Source organism: Cebidichthys violaceus, unplaced genomic scaffold, assembly GCF_023349555.1.
Source record: "Cebidichthys violaceus isolate CVI_PGR_0920_01 unplaced genomic scaffold, fCebVio1.0.p SCAF_20, whole genome shotgun sequence".
NCBI classification, from domain to species: Eukaryota; Metazoa; Chordata; class Actinopteri; order Perciformes; family Stichaeidae; genus Cebidichthys; species Cebidichthys violaceus.
The window spans coordinates 1,348,928-1,369,942 of NW_027176373.1; the positions used below are offsets into that span (position 1 = coordinate 1,348,928).

General features: G+C 43.3%; 1 protein-coding gene across 1 annotated transcript; it reads right to left on the reverse strand.

The window, feature by feature from the left end:
• Positions 1 to 1,258: 1,258 nt before the first annotated feature.
• tecta (tectorin alpha) lies at positions 1,259 to 19,579 on the reverse strand. The gene is made up of 23 exons (XM_068716601.1): positions 19,516 to 19,579; positions 19,294 to 19,430; positions 18,894 to 19,181; positions 17,891 to 18,028; positions 17,623 to 17,788; positions 17,107 to 17,519; positions 16,354 to 16,924; positions 15,646 to 16,256; positions 14,986 to 15,556; positions 13,476 to 14,104; positions 12,111 to 12,762; positions 11,328 to 11,527; positions 10,281 to 10,661; positions 7,147 to 7,433; positions 6,076 to 6,356; positions 5,119 to 5,229; positions 4,700 to 4,902; positions 3,928 to 4,091; positions 3,584 to 3,832; positions 2,657 to 2,819; positions 2,483 to 2,567; positions 2,087 to 2,206; positions 1,259 to 1,359 (listed from the first exon to the last, which is right to left on the reverse strand). Exons 1-23 carry the CDS (start codon positions 19,577 to 19,579, stop codon positions 1,259 to 1,261), a joined length of 6,585 nt encoding a protein of 2,194 aa, XP_068572702.1.
• Between the last annotated feature and the right edge of the window lie 1,436 nt (positions 19,580 to 21,015).

The following is a 21,015-nucleotide window of genomic DNA, read 5'->3' on the forward strand; positions in this document are numbered from 1 at the left end:
ACTGATTAAGATAGAAGTGATACAAAATGAATAAAAACTAATTGCATATCTTACAATCTGGGCACTGATCTGTGACACCAGAAATCTGAGTTAAAAACAAGAGTATTCATTTCACAAGGTGCCCTTCTCACACATAAATACTCACTTTGTGCACAATGTACTCTCCCCACTGTTTATGAAATACATCATTCTTTCCTCTTTGCTGCCACAAACTGGTGTATGTTTGAATTAGAGTAGTTCAAATAGGAAGTTAATAGATCAGCTCTGCTCTGGTTAAAGCTAGCCAGTAGATCTACTGTCCAAAAGACAGAAAGTCAGAAGAATTTTTTATATCCACACACTTTTAATTTCAGACACACCTGGATAACTCACGACACACCTGGATGAGGAAAAAAAACAAAACATGGCTACGGGTATTGACCATGGTAATTAATGCAGGATACATGTAAGTCTGCTGCTTTTAGGGCTGAATGTAATCATTATTTTCATTATTGATTAATCCGCTGTTCATTTTCCTGAGGTATCAATTCTTGGCCCGACCCAATTCACAATAGGTGATAAAGTTCACAGGCTCTTGTTTGTTTTTTCTAATCGGTTAAAAAGAACATAATGTACGATAGATAGCCTGTCATATTACTTTCAATGTCATAAGTAGGCTACAATTATCAGAACAAATATTAAGGCTCCCTCATGTGTCTCAAAGGTGTACTGCAGATTTAAATGTTGCATAAACGACTACAGAGGAAGTTCTGCAAATGTATTTGGCGACCCTAATAAAATCTCCCGCGTCCCATCTATGGGTCCTGAACGAGTCTTTGGGAATGACCGCCTTAAACACAATATAATAAGGATAAGAAAATGTCTGACTTTGGCGCCATCTAGTGGTAGTGAAAAAAAAAGACCCCGTGGCAGAGAGTAATGCACACATTTTTCAACAAAAAAAAGCCAAAGATGTTATAATCTCTACACATACTGGCTGTAGATGATAACACACAGTGAGGTGTCCTGATGTATAAAAAATAATGGAGGCGGTGAAGAAGCTGGTGCACTTGTCTTGTGTCTTGTTTAGTTACCTTCGGGTTGCATCAATAATAAGTGGACTCAAACGTTTGTCAATGCACAGTGTCCTGTTTGGATATTTTGACTGGAACACAGCTGATCTACTGGCTAATTCATGCTGATAAACTTTTGTGTGCATCTTCAAGTCTTCTCTGTGTTTTATTCTTTTTATCATATGTCCTCCTCGGCTCGCAGGGTGTTAGGAGAGGAGAGTGTGAATACGAGCCGGGAACATGGAGATCACAGCGCTGATGCTCAGCAGAGAGACCGCAGGTGTGAGGTTACAGCTCGAGCTCACAGCTGGGAAAAGAAGAAAACATCAATTATAGAGGATGCTCGGTGGCACTTTTTCTTGTGTTACATCACAAATGTGTTGTGTATATACAGTACATATGTATATGGTTTGGTTTGTTTATTGTTTTATAAATATATATAAATATAAATAAATATATATAGAAATATATATACTATATAAATACAAATAAATATAATATATAATATATAAATATAAATAAAAATGTATAGAAATTAATATAAATAAATATATACACACATATATACACATATGGGCTTCAGACATTGGGTAAATGAGATAAACCATAATTTCTTTATCATATCGGTATCAAAGTAGTGTTAGCTATCCAGATAGTGTGCAGCGGCGCAGGTAGTAGGTTCCTAATGCCTCCTTTTCTGCATCAATTGTCCAGCTTGTGTTACTTGTGAAGTTGTACAGGCTGCTCCTGTGAAATATCCACAGCAGAGTGTTTCATAAGGAGAGTGTGATTGGAAATCATTGGAAAAATGATGAGGGAGACGTAGATGTAAACAAGTAGAGATGAATTCAGCATTTTTTCCTAATTCAGATCATCGCAGCGCTCTGCTTTATAATCACTAAATTATAGATTTCAAGTCTGGTATGAATGTGAATTGATGAATTTAATTTCATGAAGGTGACTTTAAACAGCTTCGCAGTACTATGTGTGTGTGTGTGTGTTTTTTCGTGAGTACTCGTGTGTCTGGCGCTTACTCCGGCAGCTTTTCCTATCTCGTTGCAGCATCCCGGTCACACAGCTGCAGACCGGTCCGGTCGTCTTACTGGAGCAGATCTGCTCGCAGCCTCCGTTTTCCTCCTCGCACCAGTCTGATTCTAAAGGTAGACGTCACAGGCGAGTCATGAAAATCCCCCAAAAAGCTTTGGAATTTGACTAAATAGCTGTGGAAAGTGCTGGAATTAGATTTGGAAATGAATCATTTCTGTAAAGTGAACATGGACAACATTGTTCCTGTATTTAAAATGTTTCTTGAGGATATGAGAAATTCAATTATGAGTTATTTTGTTTTGAATCCCGTGCAGATTTCCACAGATTTGAGAGGGAATACCAAAGAGAATTATGACAACTAGCCCTTAAAATACCTTACTTACCTCTCCGTCTTATGGGTCCCACAGACAATATGTGCTCTTTATGATCACTGTCCTCCGAGTACATGCGTCTCTTGTGTGGACAGTTCTGGATGCAGAGTACACACATACATCAATAGAGCAGACATTGTTTCATCACCACTTTTCACTTTTGAGAGGTTTTTAAGGCTTTCGCACCACTTTGCAGGCGTTTCTCTCAGAGTCGCACAGGGTGACGTCGCAGTGGAGGTGGACCTCATCGTAATCCCCGATGAACTTGAAGACGGTGACGTGGAAGCGACAGGTGAGCGAGACGCCGTTCTCTGCCATGCCGATGGTGTTGTCCTTAATGTTTGGACACCTAGAGACAGACCGGTATTAAAGGAATAGACTGTGTTGAGTGTCCATCGGCCTTCATCCACAGCATCAGCCACCATCTGCCCTTCATACTGCAAAAAGTAGGCACTGCTACTTTAAAATGTGGCTTATTTTCATCCTTAAATTCCTTATTGGACATTCACCACCCTATATAACACTGATACTACACTGGACCCTTCCAAACTCCCTCTACTGACTGTCTCATGCTTCAAGTCCTACAGATTTAAGGCCTTTACACACGAACAAACATTTCGCACGGTGCTATAAGAAGATTCTAACTCATTATAAGTGCATTTATAATGCATCATAGACATTGAAAATGCTACAGAGAATGCAATATATCTAATTTAAAAAGAGAACTGATTTAAATATTTCATATTTTCATATATTTTTAGCATAGTAAGTAGCATTATGAAAAATAAAATGCTGAAACGATGCTTGAATCTGGTTGTGGTATTTGGGATTTTGCCGCTTTATGTCATTGTAAATCAAATATCTTTGGCTTTTTAACTGTTTTGGACAAAACAAGCTATTTGAAGACACCATATCTGGGTCTGGGACATTTCGAAGGGCAATTTTCACTATTTTTCTAAAACCATTCAATTAAAAAACGTCCCCCCAGTTTAATCAGCAATGACAAAAAATCATTAGTTGTGTGTCTGTGTGTGATGCTAAGGACGATTACATTGTGTGTGTGTGTGTGTGTGTGTGTGTGTGTGTGTGTGTTTGCGGGGTGTCCAAGCCTACCCTCTCTCTATGATGATATATCGGAGTCGGTCGCTGCTGTAGCGGGACGGCGTGGCCCAGCACATGTTTACGATGAGAATCAGCTGGTTTTCATCTGCCCCTTCCACGAAGACGCCCACGAAGAGGATGTCTCGCGTGCTCAGCACCACCTCGCCCTCCCTGTACGGGTTTCGGTACGAGGAGTTCTTGTACAGAGCCATCTTGGTGATGAAGTTTCCTTCCTGGGTCGGTAAGGTGAGGTTTATCACGCTGCAGGAGAAAACGTAGCTGGTTGTTATGGCTAGCCATAGACATTTGGTTTTAACCGAAGTACACCTACTATTCTACATGCGCTCTAATCTGACCTGAGCATGGGCTTGAGGACAGTCTCCAGCGAGATCTTCAGGTCCAGTTCGTAGGCGCAGGAAAACTCTACGTTGATGGTCTTGTCTCTGGTGATGACATTCCCGGTGTTGTTCACGCTCTCTATCCACACAGTATTCTTATACATGATGTGTGTGCCATTCGACTGTCAGGAAAACAGGGAAGCAAGTGAGATTAGAAGATCACTATAGATCTGGTAAACCGGCCTTAGCATGCACCTCGGGAACATACTCAACACATGTATTTAATTAACAAACACATTGTTTATTATTACGTGCTGGAAGCATTTCGTGGCGAACAACAGTTTATTCATTTGACCAGTGCTTCTGTTAAAACGTTTCTGGACAGAGCACAGGTTGCCAGATGCGGTTTGACCCCAGGTTTTGGTAAATGACTCTGCTGAGGTATGATGGTACAAACCTGGCAACCTTACTGTGACAAAAACACTCCGGGAAGCTTGAGATACAGCGTTAAAAGGTTTTTTATTTCAGACAGAACCAGGCTAGCAGCTTCTTCCGTTGACAGCCCTTATGCTAAGCTAGGCTAATCACACAGTCAACACAGACATGAGAGTGATATCACATTTTTGGTATTTTGCCAAACTTTGACTGGAAGAAAAGTAAAAGGAATAGAGGAAGGTTTTAGAAAAAATAAACGGTTATATAAAAAAAAGCCGATCTAGCTAGAAAGAAAATGAATCAGAACAGCCGAGACTCGTGAAGCAAGTAAGAAAATGAATGAACGTGAGCTGACCTGTACGATGGAGCCACAGTGTCCCTTCGTGTTGTTGATGTGGAAGGAGATGAAGTCTTCTCCCTCAATACCGGCGCAGTGCTCGTCGTTGACCCTGACGTCCTCTCGTTCAAAGCCCAGCTGGAAGAGCTTACACTTGGAGATGGAGACCTCCATCTGAGCATGCTTACAGTTCACCTCCGCCTGGATGATGTCATCGTCACCTGTCAGACACACAGACGGACATCAAGTACTGCACATGGCAGTGTGAGACCGATGTTTGTTTTTGCAGCGCAACTGGTTGAAAACTACTCATTCACTATTGTGTGGCCCAGAATCAAAAAAGGTTTTGCCACCCCTGAGTTACAACAAACTACTTGGTTTAGGACTAAAACAGGGGAAAGATGAAATGATACCTCGATGCCTTGTGAAGCGCTCACCTCCAGTGCTGGTAGGCAACTCCGGACAGCCACACAGGTCACCATCGCTCTCCAGCTCACAGGTGAAGTTTGTGCAGATCTCTCCTGCACAGGGGTCGTAGATCCATTCTGCTAAAGACAGGTCCACACACAATGTTAGCTGTCACACACACCGTTAGCTCAAGAACTAAACACGCATATTCATCAGTTTTGGCATTCAAAAAGATGCAGGAGAAATAAATTTGTAGGATTTCTTCCATTGTCTCTTATTTAATGTTTACTTCTGCAGTACACCTTTCAGCCACATGAGGGAGCCTGAATGCCAGTATTGTTCTGATTATTGTTCCCTACTTATAATATTAAATAGAATATCAAAGGCTTGTTTAACTAATGAGAGGAAAAAACAAGAGCCTGTTAACGCCACCTAAATGCATTCATTTGGTCTCATTTATAATGTATTGAAATATGTTTTCAATAACAAATGCATAGAACAAAAGTACGTATATATATCTTTTTGAAATGGCTTGTTTACCTTTTCAAGATAAGATACAGTGATACAGAAATGTCAGTAAAAATGGTCAGGAAGGTCCATTTACGCATAAATTCACACGACTTATAAATAAGGCCTATTGTGAATTGGGTCGCGATGGTTTGTCATGTTTTTAAAATTGGGTCTCCAGAAAAAAAACGTAGTAAACATTGCAGTATGGTAACTCAACCAACCAAACTGTGGCTGATGAAATGCACTGTGGGAAATTTCTGCCAAGGGCTTATTTGTTATTACTTATCAACTGTTGCAGTTTCATCTTAATTAGCTTAAAATGTTAGTTTCCTCTTACTGTCCAGTCAAAAAAAACAAAAAAACATTTGATACACTCATCTGCCACCCATAAAACTTTACAAGAGACATGCAGAGCCGTGTGTGTGTGTGTGTGTGTGTGTGTGTTGAGAGAGGCTGGTGCCTCGCGGTGCCCTTACAGCAGTTCTCCTGGGTGATCCACTTGGTGGTGAGGGTGCCCATGGAGCGGCAGGCCTCTGCGTAGGCCGCCAGAGAGCCGCAGACCTGAGCCTTGCGGTGATTGTAGCAGCCGTCCAGGTAGCAGGACTGGTAGAAGGGCCGGGGATCCAGCAGGCCGTGGCACGGCTGGAAGAAACCCTTCAGCTGGGTGAGCTTCTGACAGGCATCTTCACTTTGCAGCGCCAGCACCGCCGTGTTGTCGCAGGACTGAGCCAGAGCCACGAACTGGGTTTCATCACAGCTGGAGGAGGAAGACCAAACGTCCAACTATCAAAGTTATTATTTTATCATTATTCTTATTTGCTTGTGCCACTTTTTTTCCGATCTGTATGTACGCTGAGCATGGACCGGCATTGTTGGTGATGAAGTTAGTTAACTTTAGTGTATGTTAAGCTGTCTACAAACTTTCCTTTACAGATAGAAAAACAGAGCACTTTATATTTAGATTTTTTCAAGAGACCGCATGACAAAGGAAATGAGGAGCAGCCAGCCGGTTATGCCCCTAGTCTCTAAACTTACAGACCAAGCTACACAGCAAAAGTCCCAATTGTATCCGGTCCTAACAGCCCAACTACATTATAATCATTCTGCTGCTGGTGAATGTGCCAGCCTGTCAGCCCAAACCAATGTAAACAGAGCAACACGATCATTCATTTGGAGTCTTCCTCTAACTCTGGTTTGGTCTCCACCAACTCCTGAAGGACATATCTGGCTCTTTAGCTGCAAGATGTTTCACTTTCTAAACCAGCTTGCAGCCAACTATGGGGAGTGATGAAATTGGAGTTTGTGGGCTGCAAAGCCAAAACAATAAACCGAAGAGGCTGAAAGAACTGCAGAGTTTGGTGATAAATCTCTGAGAGTTTGTCACTATGACAGACCCTTTTCAGAATACATGTAGTCATTGTAACTATGTCGATTAGTGGCGCTTTAATGTTGCGTTTTGACTTCTGAAAGATTTCACAAGAGTTGTAGGATTATATGCAAGTAAATAGTGTACAATATATTCCACCATGTTTGTAAGCCTCACCCACCTGTTCTGCATACCGTTGGTCTTCCAGCTCTGGGCCAGCTCCAGGGCGCTGACAGCCGGCTTCCCCCTGGAGGTGATGTAGTCGTCACTGGGGTCTCCGTTGAAATTCCCGCAGAGGCCACACACCTTGTTCTGAAGCCGCTGGCCCATTGTGATGCTCAGGGTGTTAAAGTGGTTGTACCGGACCTGGATGTCCTGGGGTGTGTCGATGACAATGAAACCTTCGGACGTCGACAGACGTGTCATCAGCCCAGTTAGAAACGGCACTGATACCGGTGTACCATTGACCTGTGAAGACACAGGAGATGGACGTCTTTACATATCTGAGATAAGACATAAGTCACTTTTATTTCATTTATTTTCAGTGACCAGCACAACACGCCTAAGTAATAATAGGCCTTCCATTTGACATAAGCAGGATTGTTGATTTGATGAAAGTGAAGTTACTTATGTTACTCCTTGCAACATATCTTACTAGAATTAAAAACTCCACAAACAGAAATAAAAATAAACCGATTACGGTTGGTTAGTTTTAGTTAATTTTGGTTGTTTTCAATTCATGTAAAGATAATAAAACAATAATAGTCCATTACTTGTGAAATAGAGACAAAGCAAGTAATGTGTAAAAGGTGTAGGCTGAAGCCTTATCTTATTATGCCTACCCTTTGTACATAACTTGTTTTATTACACATTTCATATTCAACTTATACACTGAAGATGAACAAAAGAAACAAAATAAATATATTTTTTTTATAAATATCCAACAAATCTTAAACATAAAAAAGATCTTATGTTTTGATGCTTTTAATGGTTTTATGTGAAGCACTTTGAATTGCCTCGTTGTTGAAATGTGCTATACAAATAAACTTGCCAAGTGTTTTGACACATTTTCATATCCTTTTCAAAACTCCTTTGACTGTTATACATCTTTGTTTTGCATTTGTTCTAATCTTTGTTTTTGTAAAGTTCATACTGACTCAAATTTGGAACAACTTCTGGATACGTTCTTGGAACTTCTTATTGTTTTTAACTTCATACATTAATTGTTGCCGTTTTGAAGGCCACCAAATTTCTAAATTTGAGAGCATGTGAGTTTATAGACAATACACTGGTTGGTTCATTGTGATCAGCTCAGTTTGCAATTCTTATAACTTTCTTCTGCAGTATTAATATTTGTGGTAGTTTTGTAGGTATTTCCCCAAATCTGCAAACAGTAGGTAAAGTATGGAACTATAAAAGAACGGTACAATATGATGTAATGAGTTTAGATTGAGGATGTCTTTAGTTTTGTGCAATATTGCAATGGACTTTGACATTTCTGTCTGTACGTGATTTACATATGGTTTCCAGCATAGTTTGTGGTCTATAACAACTCCAAAAAGGATGATAATAGAGAGTGCTGTGTAAAATTACTGTCAACCCCAATCACAGATATAGAGTATCTGAAAATCCATTGTTTTCAACCATGTTGTACAGCTGGGGTCAGACTTGTGAGCCATGTGCTTAGGTCAAAATTTAAGGTTTAGAAATTCTCATAGAATAAGGACATATCATAATTTTAGTTATGTCCTTAATTGTTGAACATGAGGAGGGAATCGAAAATGAAACCATGGGTTTGCAATTAATGTACCAAGGTGATATCATAGAGACAACAAATATTGCAGTTGTTTTTCTCCTGCTTGAGAGATATGAAAACAGACATGCAAGCGTGATTACCTGGGGCAGGAATGTAGATTAGGGTGTCATCTGCATAAACTGATTTAATTTCCACAAAGGATGTCACTGAGGGGTAGCATATAACAGAAAAGAAAGTAAAAGATGAAAGCCCAAAGCAAAGATTATGACGGTGTTGTAATTACTGTTCTGGTAAATGTGACCCGAGCCCATTATCGCTAATACCTGCATAGTTCTTAAGGCAGTTGAGAAAAACGTCTGCTGTCAATGGCTCACTCAGATCAAGCAGGATTAAGAGTAAATTAAAAAAAATCAGCAAGTCATTATCTTCCTCTGTGAGTGCACTTTCAGTGGAATGTTATGGCCTAAAGCTTCAACTTGAGGAGCTCTACCAGGCTATTAGTGGTAATTGGTAAATTTCACTGCAAGTACTCTGGCAAGAAAAGGCAGATTTGACTTGGGACCGTTTGTTTAGTTTCCAGAGGAGAGGTTTGATAAAGGCAGACGGCACATAGACAGAAGAAAAGAAAGTGGATTATATAAACTAATAGTCTTCCTATATAGAGATAATCATTTCATCAAAGCAAGACCAAGTAGCATTTGAAAGAAGAAATATCACAAACTTCCTCTTACAAAGAAACGGGTTTTTGCCACCCAAACAAACACAGGACTTTCAACCAGGAGGCAGCTGTTCATGTCCTGCGTGAAACCAACAACGTTGTTTGTCTTTGTGTCACTTTCAATTTACAAAAGTAGCATTTGTAACCCAAACCACAATCTTTTCCTCCTAAAGTGTTTTTGTCTGAATTCACAATGTTAACGTGTTTACTGCAACCGTATTGGAGCGACATCATTTGACACACTGGGCTGCCCATAGCATTCATCATTGTCACCATAAATGTCACCTGTGGCCACGGTGTTTAACAAAAGTTACACAGGTCCGCTTTAAAGCTGCATTCTTCTTGTTTTTACCCACTTGGGGGCAGAACTCCACAACAAGCTAAACATTATACACGTTTGACATAGTATGGCTTTGCAAAGATGATATGGATGACATGTTCGCGAACCATGATGCGACCGATTGCCTGTAAACCCATCCTTAATTATGGCAAAACATGTTCACTTTGTTTTGGTCAGCTAGGTCTTTATCAGTGGGTTTATCAGAGCTTTTTGGGGTTAATGAGAGTGGTGAGAGTGAAGGAAAAATTGAAGTTGTGGACCATAAAACCAAAACAATGAGCTAAAGGCACCAAAAGGCTCCATGGAGCTGAGGGGAGTCAGGTGCTAATTGTATATATAACACCTTTCACATTAAATGTAATTAGTTGATCTGTAAGTTGACTGTAAAGATTTGGCACAAATGCAATTTCACCAAATTGCTGTGTAGAAATCATAACACGGTCAATCCGTATTTCCAGTATTTGGCTGATGTACGGACAAATGCACGAGCGCTTCTCTCACCTTGACAGTGCTGCCAGAGATGAGTATATTCTCCTCGTTGATGTAAAGGTAGACGTGAGAGATGGTGGTGAGGTTGGGTGTGCTCCATTTATCGAAGTTAGCAATGAGCTGAAAGGAGAGGTCGGGCAGCTTATGACAGTTGGTGGACAAGACGAAGGAGCAGGAGGCCGGGAGGCGCAGCGACGCCCCGTCGAAGGTCCTGAAAACCCCACCGCCGGACGCCACGCAGTGTTGGGAGCGCCGCGCAAAGCAGCCCCGCACTCCGTACCGCAGGGCGCACTCTTCCTCCGCCTTACAGCGCCTCGGGTCGCACTGGACCAGGTTTCGTCCGATGCACTGGCAGCGTTTGGTACAGTCGTTGTTCCAAAACAGCTGTTTGGGCTGAAATAAAGAAAGATTTATGTTAAAACCAGAGCTGAAACATTTAATGTTGTAGTTGAGTGACAAAAAAAAATCACCTTGGCCTTTAAAGGGGACATATCATGCTCATTATTAGGGTCATACTTCTATTTTGGGTTTCTACTAGAACATGTTAACAAGCTTAAATGTTCTAAAAACCCATTATTTTTTCTCACACTGTCTGTCTGAATATACCTGTCTTCACCCTCCAAGTTTGCTCTGATTGGCTTGTGAGAAAAATATGGTGATGGAGGTATGTAGTATTCTAATGAGCCTGAATGTGACACATAGGATGGGGTGCCAAATCTGAATGGCTCGTTGAATCACATGTTTTCTGATCTAGGCAGCCCAGAAAAAAAACCCTGGGTTATCTTATTTCATAGTTTTAGGGTTGGTAGGCACTCCAGATACTCACATACCAGATGCTTCTATATTTTCCTATATTCTATAGCCTCAATAATAAATCAATTAATCAAAAACAAAATCAACAGAAAATAATCTCTAGTTTTAGCCCTGTTCAAACAATTCTAAATTCTGATGTAACACTGCAATTCATAAATTTGGCGTGAAGGTTTTCCTTTATAGATTAGTAATCCCTGCCTGATTTAACGTGAGGTTACTCCGTGTAGTGCTGGATGTGAGACTGACCTCATAGTACTTGCCATCAGTGTAGCAGCCACAGTTCTGAGGCAGGATGCAGCTCTTGCCGTTGAGCACGAAGCCCTGGTCACACTGGCAGCCCTCCACACAGTCCTGACTGCAGTCCCTCTGGCCGCGGGCTGGGGCGCACTGGGGCGGGCAAACCGACACACAACTGGAGTAATGGCTGTTAGGTGAACAGCTCTGGACTGGGGGCAGGCAGGTTTGGCAAAGATATTAGAGAACGACTGCACTGAATACATCGTGCACATTGGACATTTTCCTGTATTCATTTTTTAGGGGTTAATATTTGTGGAGTTTTGATTGGAGAGTCCACTCATAGAGCTTATGTGTCTCTACGGCAGCTCTTTAAAGTAACATTTTGGGAAACATGCTTATTCCCTTTCTTTTCGAGATGAGATGAGTCAGGGCTTGGTTAGCCTAGCTTAGCATAAGGACTAGAAGTAGAAGGAACAGCCGTGCTCCATCCAAAGTTCACGACTAATCCTACTAACACCTCTAAAGCCCACTATTTAACACTTCTTATCTCATTTGCTTAACCCACACAAACATTAATGTTGAAAAGACAACCTTTGGTTTTCGGGGAGTTCACTGGAACTACTTTCCACCAAAAAAAAAAGTCCAGATTAAAACTTTTAACAGTGTGTTCTGTGGACTTATTTACAGTTACACAGACATTGTTTCTGGAAAGACAAGTTTTCAGAAACAGGTATATCAAAACCTGGACAAATAAATATCTAAAATCTACGGTGAGCCCAGACTTGCACTCACCACACGGCGTGTCGCTCCTCCAGCCGGTGACAGGCACCCCTTGGGTCTGACAGGTGCTGGCATACATCTGCAGCCAGTTACAGACTGTATCCTGAGCTCCCTGGTCCAAACAGGTGTCCTGCAGGCAGCTTTGATAAAAAAACGCTGGCGTCACCTTGCTGTGACAACGTGCAAACGCACCACCTCGATCCACAATTAGCCCACAAAGCCTCACCGCCTCCGGCTCCACAAACACATACAGTCCATTCCCGATGTGGAAGCGTATGCCTGTGTCGACTTCATTTTCCCCATTGTCCGTGTCGCCGTTCGTGTTGGCCACCACGAGAGGGGAGTCATTTGCTGCGCTCGTCTCTCCCAGGCCACAGCGTGGGCAGGAGTCTCCACAGCCCACCTGGCAGAAGGTGTCCCTCTCTGCCCAGGCCATGCCCCAGTCAGTGGTGGTGAGGGTAGGAGGGGACAAGGGCATGCCCTGGCAGAGGCCGCAGGAAGTGTTGTACAGGTCGCGGGGAAAAGTCAACAGGAGGAGAGTGTTCCAGTCGAAGGCCACCTTCAGGCCAAAGTCTGTCTCCAGAATGAGCTGCATGCCCCAGGTGAAGATGTTGACCTTCCCCGGGCCCAGCTTCAGAGGAAGGTACAAACGCTCCTTATTCACCTGAGAGAAGAGAGATTCAATAAAACTGGTTCTACTTTGTTTAGCTCTTATTCTAGGATGCACACCAGCTGACACACACACACACACACACACACACACACACACACACACACACACACACACACACACACACACACACATTCCTACAGAAGCATTTTTTTGTACCAAGTCATAGTTTCTAATCCAACTGACCTGCATGTTTTCAAAACTGTGTAAGGGAAATCCAGGTGATTAATGGATAACATTAACATTAAGCTTCTATGCGTTTTCTCATATAATCTAATTGTATAAAACAGAAAGAGACAGAAAGAATGTGACAAACAAAAATTGTCTGGTTGGTGTGTGTGTGTGTGTGTGTGTGTGTGTGTCTGTGTGTGTGTGGGGGGGGGCGTTGGGTTATGTGTGTCATTTCTATTCCTCCTCAGATCTTTTAGTCGGTTTGTGAACCCAGTCCAAATGTCGCTCAGGGTCGGGGTTTTGTCTGAGCCAAATCCAGCCTGATAAAAGATGCCCATTGAAATTAGATCCACCTTAAGCCAATCAAAGAGGAATTCACCCTCTGCCTGGTCATTCAATCGGCTTGATTAGAAATAACATGTCCTCACAAATACAACAACTGTGACTTTCAGGGGTCATGCATATTACAGGTATTCCCTGACACGAACACACTCCATAATCATAGCTCTTGTTTAATTTACGCTTCATGCACTCACCGTGACAGTGTTTTTGTAGCTTCGAGACACTTCAATCTCATAGTCGTAGACCTCCAGTACAAAGCCCCTCACCCAAATTGCCTGTCCTGTGTCCCTTTCCTCATTACGAGCTGCCAATTTAAATTGAGGAAACGTTTCACTCGTGGTTGCGTGGTCCCTGTTCTCTCTCCCACAGCTGGTGGTGGCCATCCTTAGAGTACAAGAGCTCTGCAGTTCAAACGGGACACCGCCAAATGGCAGAAAATGTCCATAACCGGCCACCACGCACAGGGCCTCAGTGCGCGGCTGGCAAAAGTACAGGCCGTCGTTCTCCTTGCAGTACTCCTCAGGGTGACAGGGTGCGAGCTGACAGTATACACTGTTGTCAGAACCATTGCAGTAGCAGCGCTCCTGGCACTCCCAGTCTGTCCAGAAAGTCTGATCAGTGGCCAGCTGACGTCCGTGGCTCATGCAGCCACAATCACTGCGTGCCACACACAGGCCATCGCGAAGCGCAAAGCCCTCCTCACATTGACACCCTTCCTGGCATGGCAGAGGGCACGGCTCTTCAGGTTCGTCTAAGTTGGCACAGGTCAGAGGGCAGGAACCGGTGCACTCGTCAAAATGACTGTTCTGCGGACAGGGAAGAGCTGAGACAGGAGAGCATTGGAAGAGAGGAGCAAAGATGGTCAAAACCATATTACAAGAATAATCCTCCAAAAACCTTTGATTTGAGTCGCTCACTGTAGGATGGAATGGCGGCTTTGAGGAGTTTTAATCTCTCCCCTCAGTAGCAGATGTAGACAGTTTGGACTCACCACAGTTACAATGGAATCCACTAGTGACCAAGTTTATGGCAAAAGAAAATGTTTGTCTTCTCAAACCACTCCTGCAGCATAATCTATTGAGCACCGGGGGAGTGGATCTAAAGAAGAATACTGGAAGGCCTTTTTACTTTCACTTGTCAAACACAGGTGTGACTAATACATTAATATATTGCTCCATTGCATTTCAATAATTGCTGGAACAGAGTCACTGTCATTGTTATTAGTTCCACTTGTGATTTTCCAGTCAAAAGGACTGCTGTGAAACAGGCCTGTGAATCTGATTTGGGCACAATTAAGAAACCAGAGTGCTGTGATGCAAGCAACACGATCAATATTCAGGTTATTCAGAAAGCAAATTGACATGTAAAGTTCAATTTGGTGTTTTTATATGGGGAAAATACTAACTTTTTGGCTTCCAAAAGGGGGAACGACAGTATAGGGAGTTATAGAGGAAATAAAATATGAAAATACTGGTATATTTGTGCATCTACCACAGCAACAGGAAGCAGAAAGAAACTGCGAGCCTAGATTTTTTAAAAAGATATGCTCCTCACTAAATGTCATGTCGTATATATTAATAAAAAATATATAAAAAAAACATTTCAGTTTTTGATGTGTCGACAAGATTTCTTGCTAACAAGTTACAACAAAGTAAGACAAGTTTGGAAGTGTCTGTGCTTTGAAGTGAAGATATATAAACTCACGGCAGTTGGTGACGCTCCTCCAGGAAGCGAGGCCTACTTGAGCGTCCTGACAGGCGGTGGCATACGCCTGCAGTGAAGAACACAGGGCTGAGCGATTCCCTTCCTTCACACACATGTTATATAAGCAGTTCCTGAAGAATGGCGAGGGGTTGACCACTGCATGACATGCCAGAAATGAACTATTCCCCGGGTCATTGATGTTGCCACACATCCAAGGATTCTGGTAGAGGCGCAAGTCTGTGCACATCCGATACAGGGCATCGCAGTCACCATTACAGGTGAGGTCATCGGCAATGGACCGCCAGCCCTCTGTGAACTGTTCAGCAGACTCCGCCAGGCGTCCATTTGGAAGACGAAAATCGTCAGTGGTATTGCTATTGAAGACGCCACATAGACCGCAAGTAACGTTGTAGAAGAGGGTGGAGAGGGAGATGTTGAGGTATCCCTGGCGAGTGTACCGGACACGAAGCAGACCACGGGACTCCACCACTGTAGCATTGCCTGGAGCTCTGTAGATCATCATTGTCTCCATCGGATGGACATATGGGAGCACCACTGGTTCACCATTCACCTGGAACACAAAAGGTGTCACAGCCATAGGTATGCAACAGCGAAACATTGATGACAAAAAGGATTTTGCTCTGTAGAGAAAATACTAACCTTTACTATATCAAAATCTATCCCTCCCATCTGCGCTTCCAGGTTAGCCACTGTAACTACCACAGGTCTTTTCCAAGTGGGGCCTTTGTTCGCTAGCCGCCTGCCCATCTTCACCTCAACCATCGAGCCATTAGCCGGCACCGCACTGCACAGCTTCAGCAGGTAGTAGGAGCTGTCGTCTGGGATCAACAGGAAGGTACCATCAAAGGAGGTTGTCACCGAGTTCTGGTTGATTGAGCACACTCCCTCCCTCCGAGGGTAGCAACCCAGCAAGCCCACCTCCGCCACACACACCTCCCCCTCCTTGCAGGACTCGTTGAAGCAGGAGACTTCCCCGGCAGGCCCGCAGGTGCAGCGGAGGGTACATTCACCTTCCTCACCGCTGGGGCCTGCCCAGAAAGTGTTATTAAGTGGGTAATAGAGGCCGTTGTGCTCACAGCCACAGTCCTCAAGCTGAACACAACGGCTGCCGCTGAGAACATGGCCCAGGTCGCACTGGCAGCCCTCAGTGCAAGGGTGAGCACAATACAGGGGAGCGGTGAGGTCCGAGCAGGAGGCCGGGCAGGCACTCGTGCAAACTTGGTAATGGCTGAACTCCGGACACGACAAAGCTGAGAACCAGTAAGAGAGAAGACATGATGTCAAATGACACAAGTGAATTAATGTAAGATGAAGAATCTGCGTAAACTGAATCAAACTGAATCTCACCGCAGAAGGTGCGAGATCTCCACGGCCGTATCGTGACACCAAGGGCCTGACAGGCCAGAGCATAGGCCTGGATGGCCTGGCACAGCGTGGTGATGTTATCCCTGTTGCTGCACATGTCATATACACAGCTATACACAAAGGCCGTAGGGTCCACTACAGCTCTGCAGTCCCTAAAAGGTCCATCGGTTTTGTTGATGAGCCCACAGTAGTCTGAGCGAAAGTAGAAGGCTTCTGTAAGAGCGTCACACACGCTGCAGTTCTGGGCGCAGCCATCTGTACACCTCCAGTCTGTGTCCTCTGCTCGCCAGCTGCCTCCTAATTCCACTACGCTCTCTGCTAGCGAGCCGTCAGGAAGCACAGGATCATCGGCGGGGTCATCGTTGTAGTTACCGCAAAGGCCACAAGTGTTGTTGAAGTAGGAGCTGGGTAGGGAGATGGATGCATAGTGTTGGCCGTCGTAGGTTACCAAGAGTCCAAAGTCTGTTTCTAAAGCAATGGCAACCCCAGACTGGTACACCCTGATAGCACCAAGCTGGAGTTGGACCGGTAAAGTCTTCACCAAGCCGTCCACCTAGAGAGATGAAGAAAGGAATAATCAGAAAAGGAACAAAGGACAATGGTAGACAACTTGGTGCAGTTACAATACTGTGACTTTCTTCTTCTACCTTTATCATGACAAAACTCTCAAAACCTAAACCCGACTCAACACTCCAACACATCCAACCCCAAAAAACATGGTCCACAGATTCTCACCTGGACTGTTCCAAAACTGCCTTTGGGTAACATGACTCTGTGACCATACACCTCCACTGTGACATCTCTAAGCCAAGAAACAGAGGCGACCCCACGGTTCTCATTTTTGGCCTCGATGCTGAAGAAAGGCAGCCCCGCCACCTCCCAGCAGGGCCGAGCTAGCAGGTAGGAGCAGGTTCCCTGGAAGTGATATAGGAAGCCGTCGAAGGTGTGGTAATGAGGGTCGCCAAATACCACGCAAGTGCTGGTGCGGGTTGGCTGGCAGTAAAAGGCCCCTTCTTGCTGCTCGCAGGTCTCCAGCTGCCCGCATGGAGCCTCGTGGCATTGCACCTCATTGTTAATGTCAAGGCAGCGGCATCGCTGTAAACACTGGTCAGACAGCCAGAAAACTTCCCCTCGTCGGTAAAAACGCCCTGGACAGGATGTATGGAAGATAGAGGAGATATTTACAAGTACAGTTCTTCATAAGAGAAGCCTGTGTGGACATAAATATCAGTGTTTGACGTTTCAACTTACCATTGTAGCTGCAGCCATTGGCGGGATCTACCAGTTCAGTGTCTACCCGGAAGAACCAGCGCCCAGGGGTATTTACATTGGTTGTCTGTTCAATGTTCACTACATCATTTGACCGTGATCCCGGCAGGTTGAAGAAGTGACCAATGTCTCCACCATTAAAACCTGACTAAAAAGGGGAAAGGTGTGAGGGTTGTGAGGTAAACTGTTTGTCAATTTCAATAAAAGGATTAACATACGCATGAAATTGCTACGGCCATAGTGAGAATACCTGAGCTGTCGTCCCACCCAGTCCTGTTAAAGGATCTCCACCACTGGCTGTTCCCGTGCTCCATGTGATTTCTCCGTAGTTGAACATGGTGAAGGACGTCACGCTATCTGAGATTAGTACAGTTTGGAATGTGTTCACCTTTTAATCAAACAAGAGGACGAAAATAGTTTTAAAAAGAGTGAACAAACATAACATACTAAAAAGAAGAATGCCCCAACTGAAACATTTCAACATTCAACAAATGTTTCACTTGCAGAAAAAACAGCAGATGTACAAAATTGGATTTAAGAACCCAGTTCTTTAGAAGCTTACACTGAACACAACAAAAACAAATGAGTGGATAAGTTTCAAAATGGCACTAGGCGAATGTCTGACTAAATTATATTCTGTAGATATGGTCACTGAAGGGAAATTCTCACATTTGGGGAAATACGATTGTCAGCATTTGATGGAAATTAAATCATATATCGATTCAAAGTGATGTCAAGTTAATCTCATTTGCTGTCTACTAGTTCAAACAAGGTGGTAGTGGTGTTGTAGTGAATTTTTTCAACTAGATATAACTGCTGCTTCCACAGCATTTCAATCACTATATTTCAGTGCAGTTAAAACCTGCCTTACACTGAAATGTCGTCACTAAAATGCTATGAAAACAACTGTTATATGTAACTTAGATGTCTAAAAACATTCACAAGTGTATCACAGTTTGAACTCAACGTATAAAATGTCTTTGGACAAGCAAAACACCAACTAAATGCTGATTGGGCCAGTAGACAGAGGTCTTGGATGTTTTTAGCCTAGCTTAGAAAAAAGACTGAAAGTAGGGGGAAACTGCTAGCATCCAACACCAAAGAAGAGTAAAAGCCACCTAGCATGTTGTTTCTGAAAATGATAACTTGACTTTTTTCGATTGACCGAAGCCAACAGTTCCCCCTGCTCAGATTTAGCTTAGCAGACTAAGCTAAGCTAAACGCTACCGCGTGGAAATGTGTTTGGACTTTACCGGGGTTGTCTGGCTTCCCCCATAGAAGGTGACTTGGTGCCATGTTGCAATAAAGGCCCAGGTGGCTGTGAAAGTGGGTATGGTTTTGAAGTACTTCCGGACATCTTGCGTTGCCCTTTCCAGTATTTCTGGTTCGGTGGACTCTCGGTAGAACACATCTCCGCGGATGCCGTTGTGCACATCTGCCCAAAGTGGAGCAATGAACGATCGACTGTCACTCAGGGGAAAAGCTTCTGGTGTGAACTGGCTAACCTGCACGTTGAAGGAGATCACACCGTTGTTGTTGATCTGTGGGCAGAACACACAGGGTTGTATTTCATGCTTCATACATTGCAATACAATATTTTAAGATTGATGGATATATTTCTATGCAGTAATAAGAGTTTTGATCAAGGCTTACATAGATGGAACGGTAGGGGATATTGAAAAAAATGAAGTGAATGAGCAAAGTAATTTCAGCAGAACTCCCATCATCCATCTTTGGAGTCTCTAGATCCCTATGGCCGGGTCCATACGGATACAGGATATCCTTACTACCTAAAAGGAGAATAAACAGCTCATTAAATGGACTTTTTTCTCCACCCTAAAAGATGAAGGAATTGATGTGGAGGATGACTCGTACCTCCCGTCTGTACAAAAATGCTGAAGAGGTGGAGCAGAATGACTGGACAGCCTGGACTGACCATTCTTAAAAGAAACAGAGAAACAGAATGAGATGTCTATGCAACTGTCACATTATCTGTCTTACCTTTTTCCTTAAAGTTAATTGAAAATGCAGGCAGACATGAGTCATAGGACAACTTCTCATAAACGAGGCCCTTAGACAAAAGTGCAGAGGAGGGAGAACCATCAAACCAACGTCACATTACTTCTTTAAGATCAGGCTCCCAGGTCTCCCCTGAGGAGCCCTGAAAAGGCCCCATTATACATGCCAGAACAATGTGTCAGGATCACATTTGCCTTACAGTCCCATGTGAGCCGCCAACAGTGGACTACGGGCCTCTCTGTGCCTCGATTCCCTGCAGCTGACTGAACTGGCCCGCTCTGCTCCAGTGTCTCTGTGTCTGAAGCCGCAAGGCTGCTTAGGACCTCATTACCACTTCTGTTTGGGATCCATCCATGCCTTGTTGGCTAAAGGGAGAGAGGCGTAAACACTGGGGCACTAATGGCTTTAAGTGAGTAGGTTTGAATTGCCGAGGTCCTTGCAGTGGCCCTTTGGGACTGTTCAGTGCTGGGCCTGGCAAGCTTCCCATTGGCAAAGTAGAGTGTACAGCCAAGTTGGCTGATTTGTTAATCACCATATAGCATTTTAATAAGTTAAAATGCTTTCTTTAAATGAAATAGAAGAAAACTTTAATTATTTTCTGTACATTCAGTGAATTTAAACATTAATGAGCTTATACATCACAGCCAACTTTACACAGATAAAAGTGGTCTCCTCTGGATATCATGGACCTTCTGAGACATTCTGCCCCAGTTCTTAATGTGCATTCTCACTTGTAATTGTGTTATTTTGGACTTTCACAAAATAACAATAAAAAGTCACAATTTTAAGTCCCCACCAGTATCCCAGCATGCATTTAGCATCAATCTACGATAATGGCAGAGGATATGAGCCAGACCCTTAACTTGCCAACTTTTAGACGAGAAAGCAACTGCTAAGGTTTCTTATGCATGTTTGATTTATCAAAATTATAACTAATGACGATCACTGGCAAGCTGGCCTGCTAGCTACCAGCCAGTCAACGTCATAAGGCATCTTACATGTACATATAATGCCACACACACACACACACACACACACACACACACACACACACATACAATTCTAAATGAAAATGAACAAAGGTTGGTGGTGCATGATGTTATTTCTTTGTTTTATTATACACAAACATTGCAGTGAGAATAACAGGTGTTCGGTTGGCTTCACGTTACAGCTGATGCCACTGAATACAAATCTAGTAAATTGAACCTTTGAGTTGAGATTATTTTGTCACAGGTGTGTAGTAATGTTGAAGTGTAATCCTCAAAACCTGGCTGAGCTCAGTCTGGGCCAGCCATCTTTGTTTTAAATACTGACCAATGAAATTAAGGAAACCTTGATATGATTTATGAAACTATA

Excerpts from the sequence above, each read along its gene's own strand:
- tecta (XM_068716601.1), bottom strand. The coding sequence starts at position 19,579 with ATGGTCAGTCCAGGCTGTCCAGTCATTCTGCTCCACCTCTTCAGCATT. Across the intron at positions 10,662-11,327 it reads CTGATGGCAAGTACTATGAG|CCCAAACAGCTGTTTTGGAA; the intron begins GTCAGTCTCACA and ends TCTTTATTTCAG. Across the intron at positions 7,434-10,280 it reads TCTCTGGCAGCACTGTCAAG|GTCAATGGTACACCGGTATC; the intron begins GTGAGAGAAGCG and ends GTGTCTTCACAG.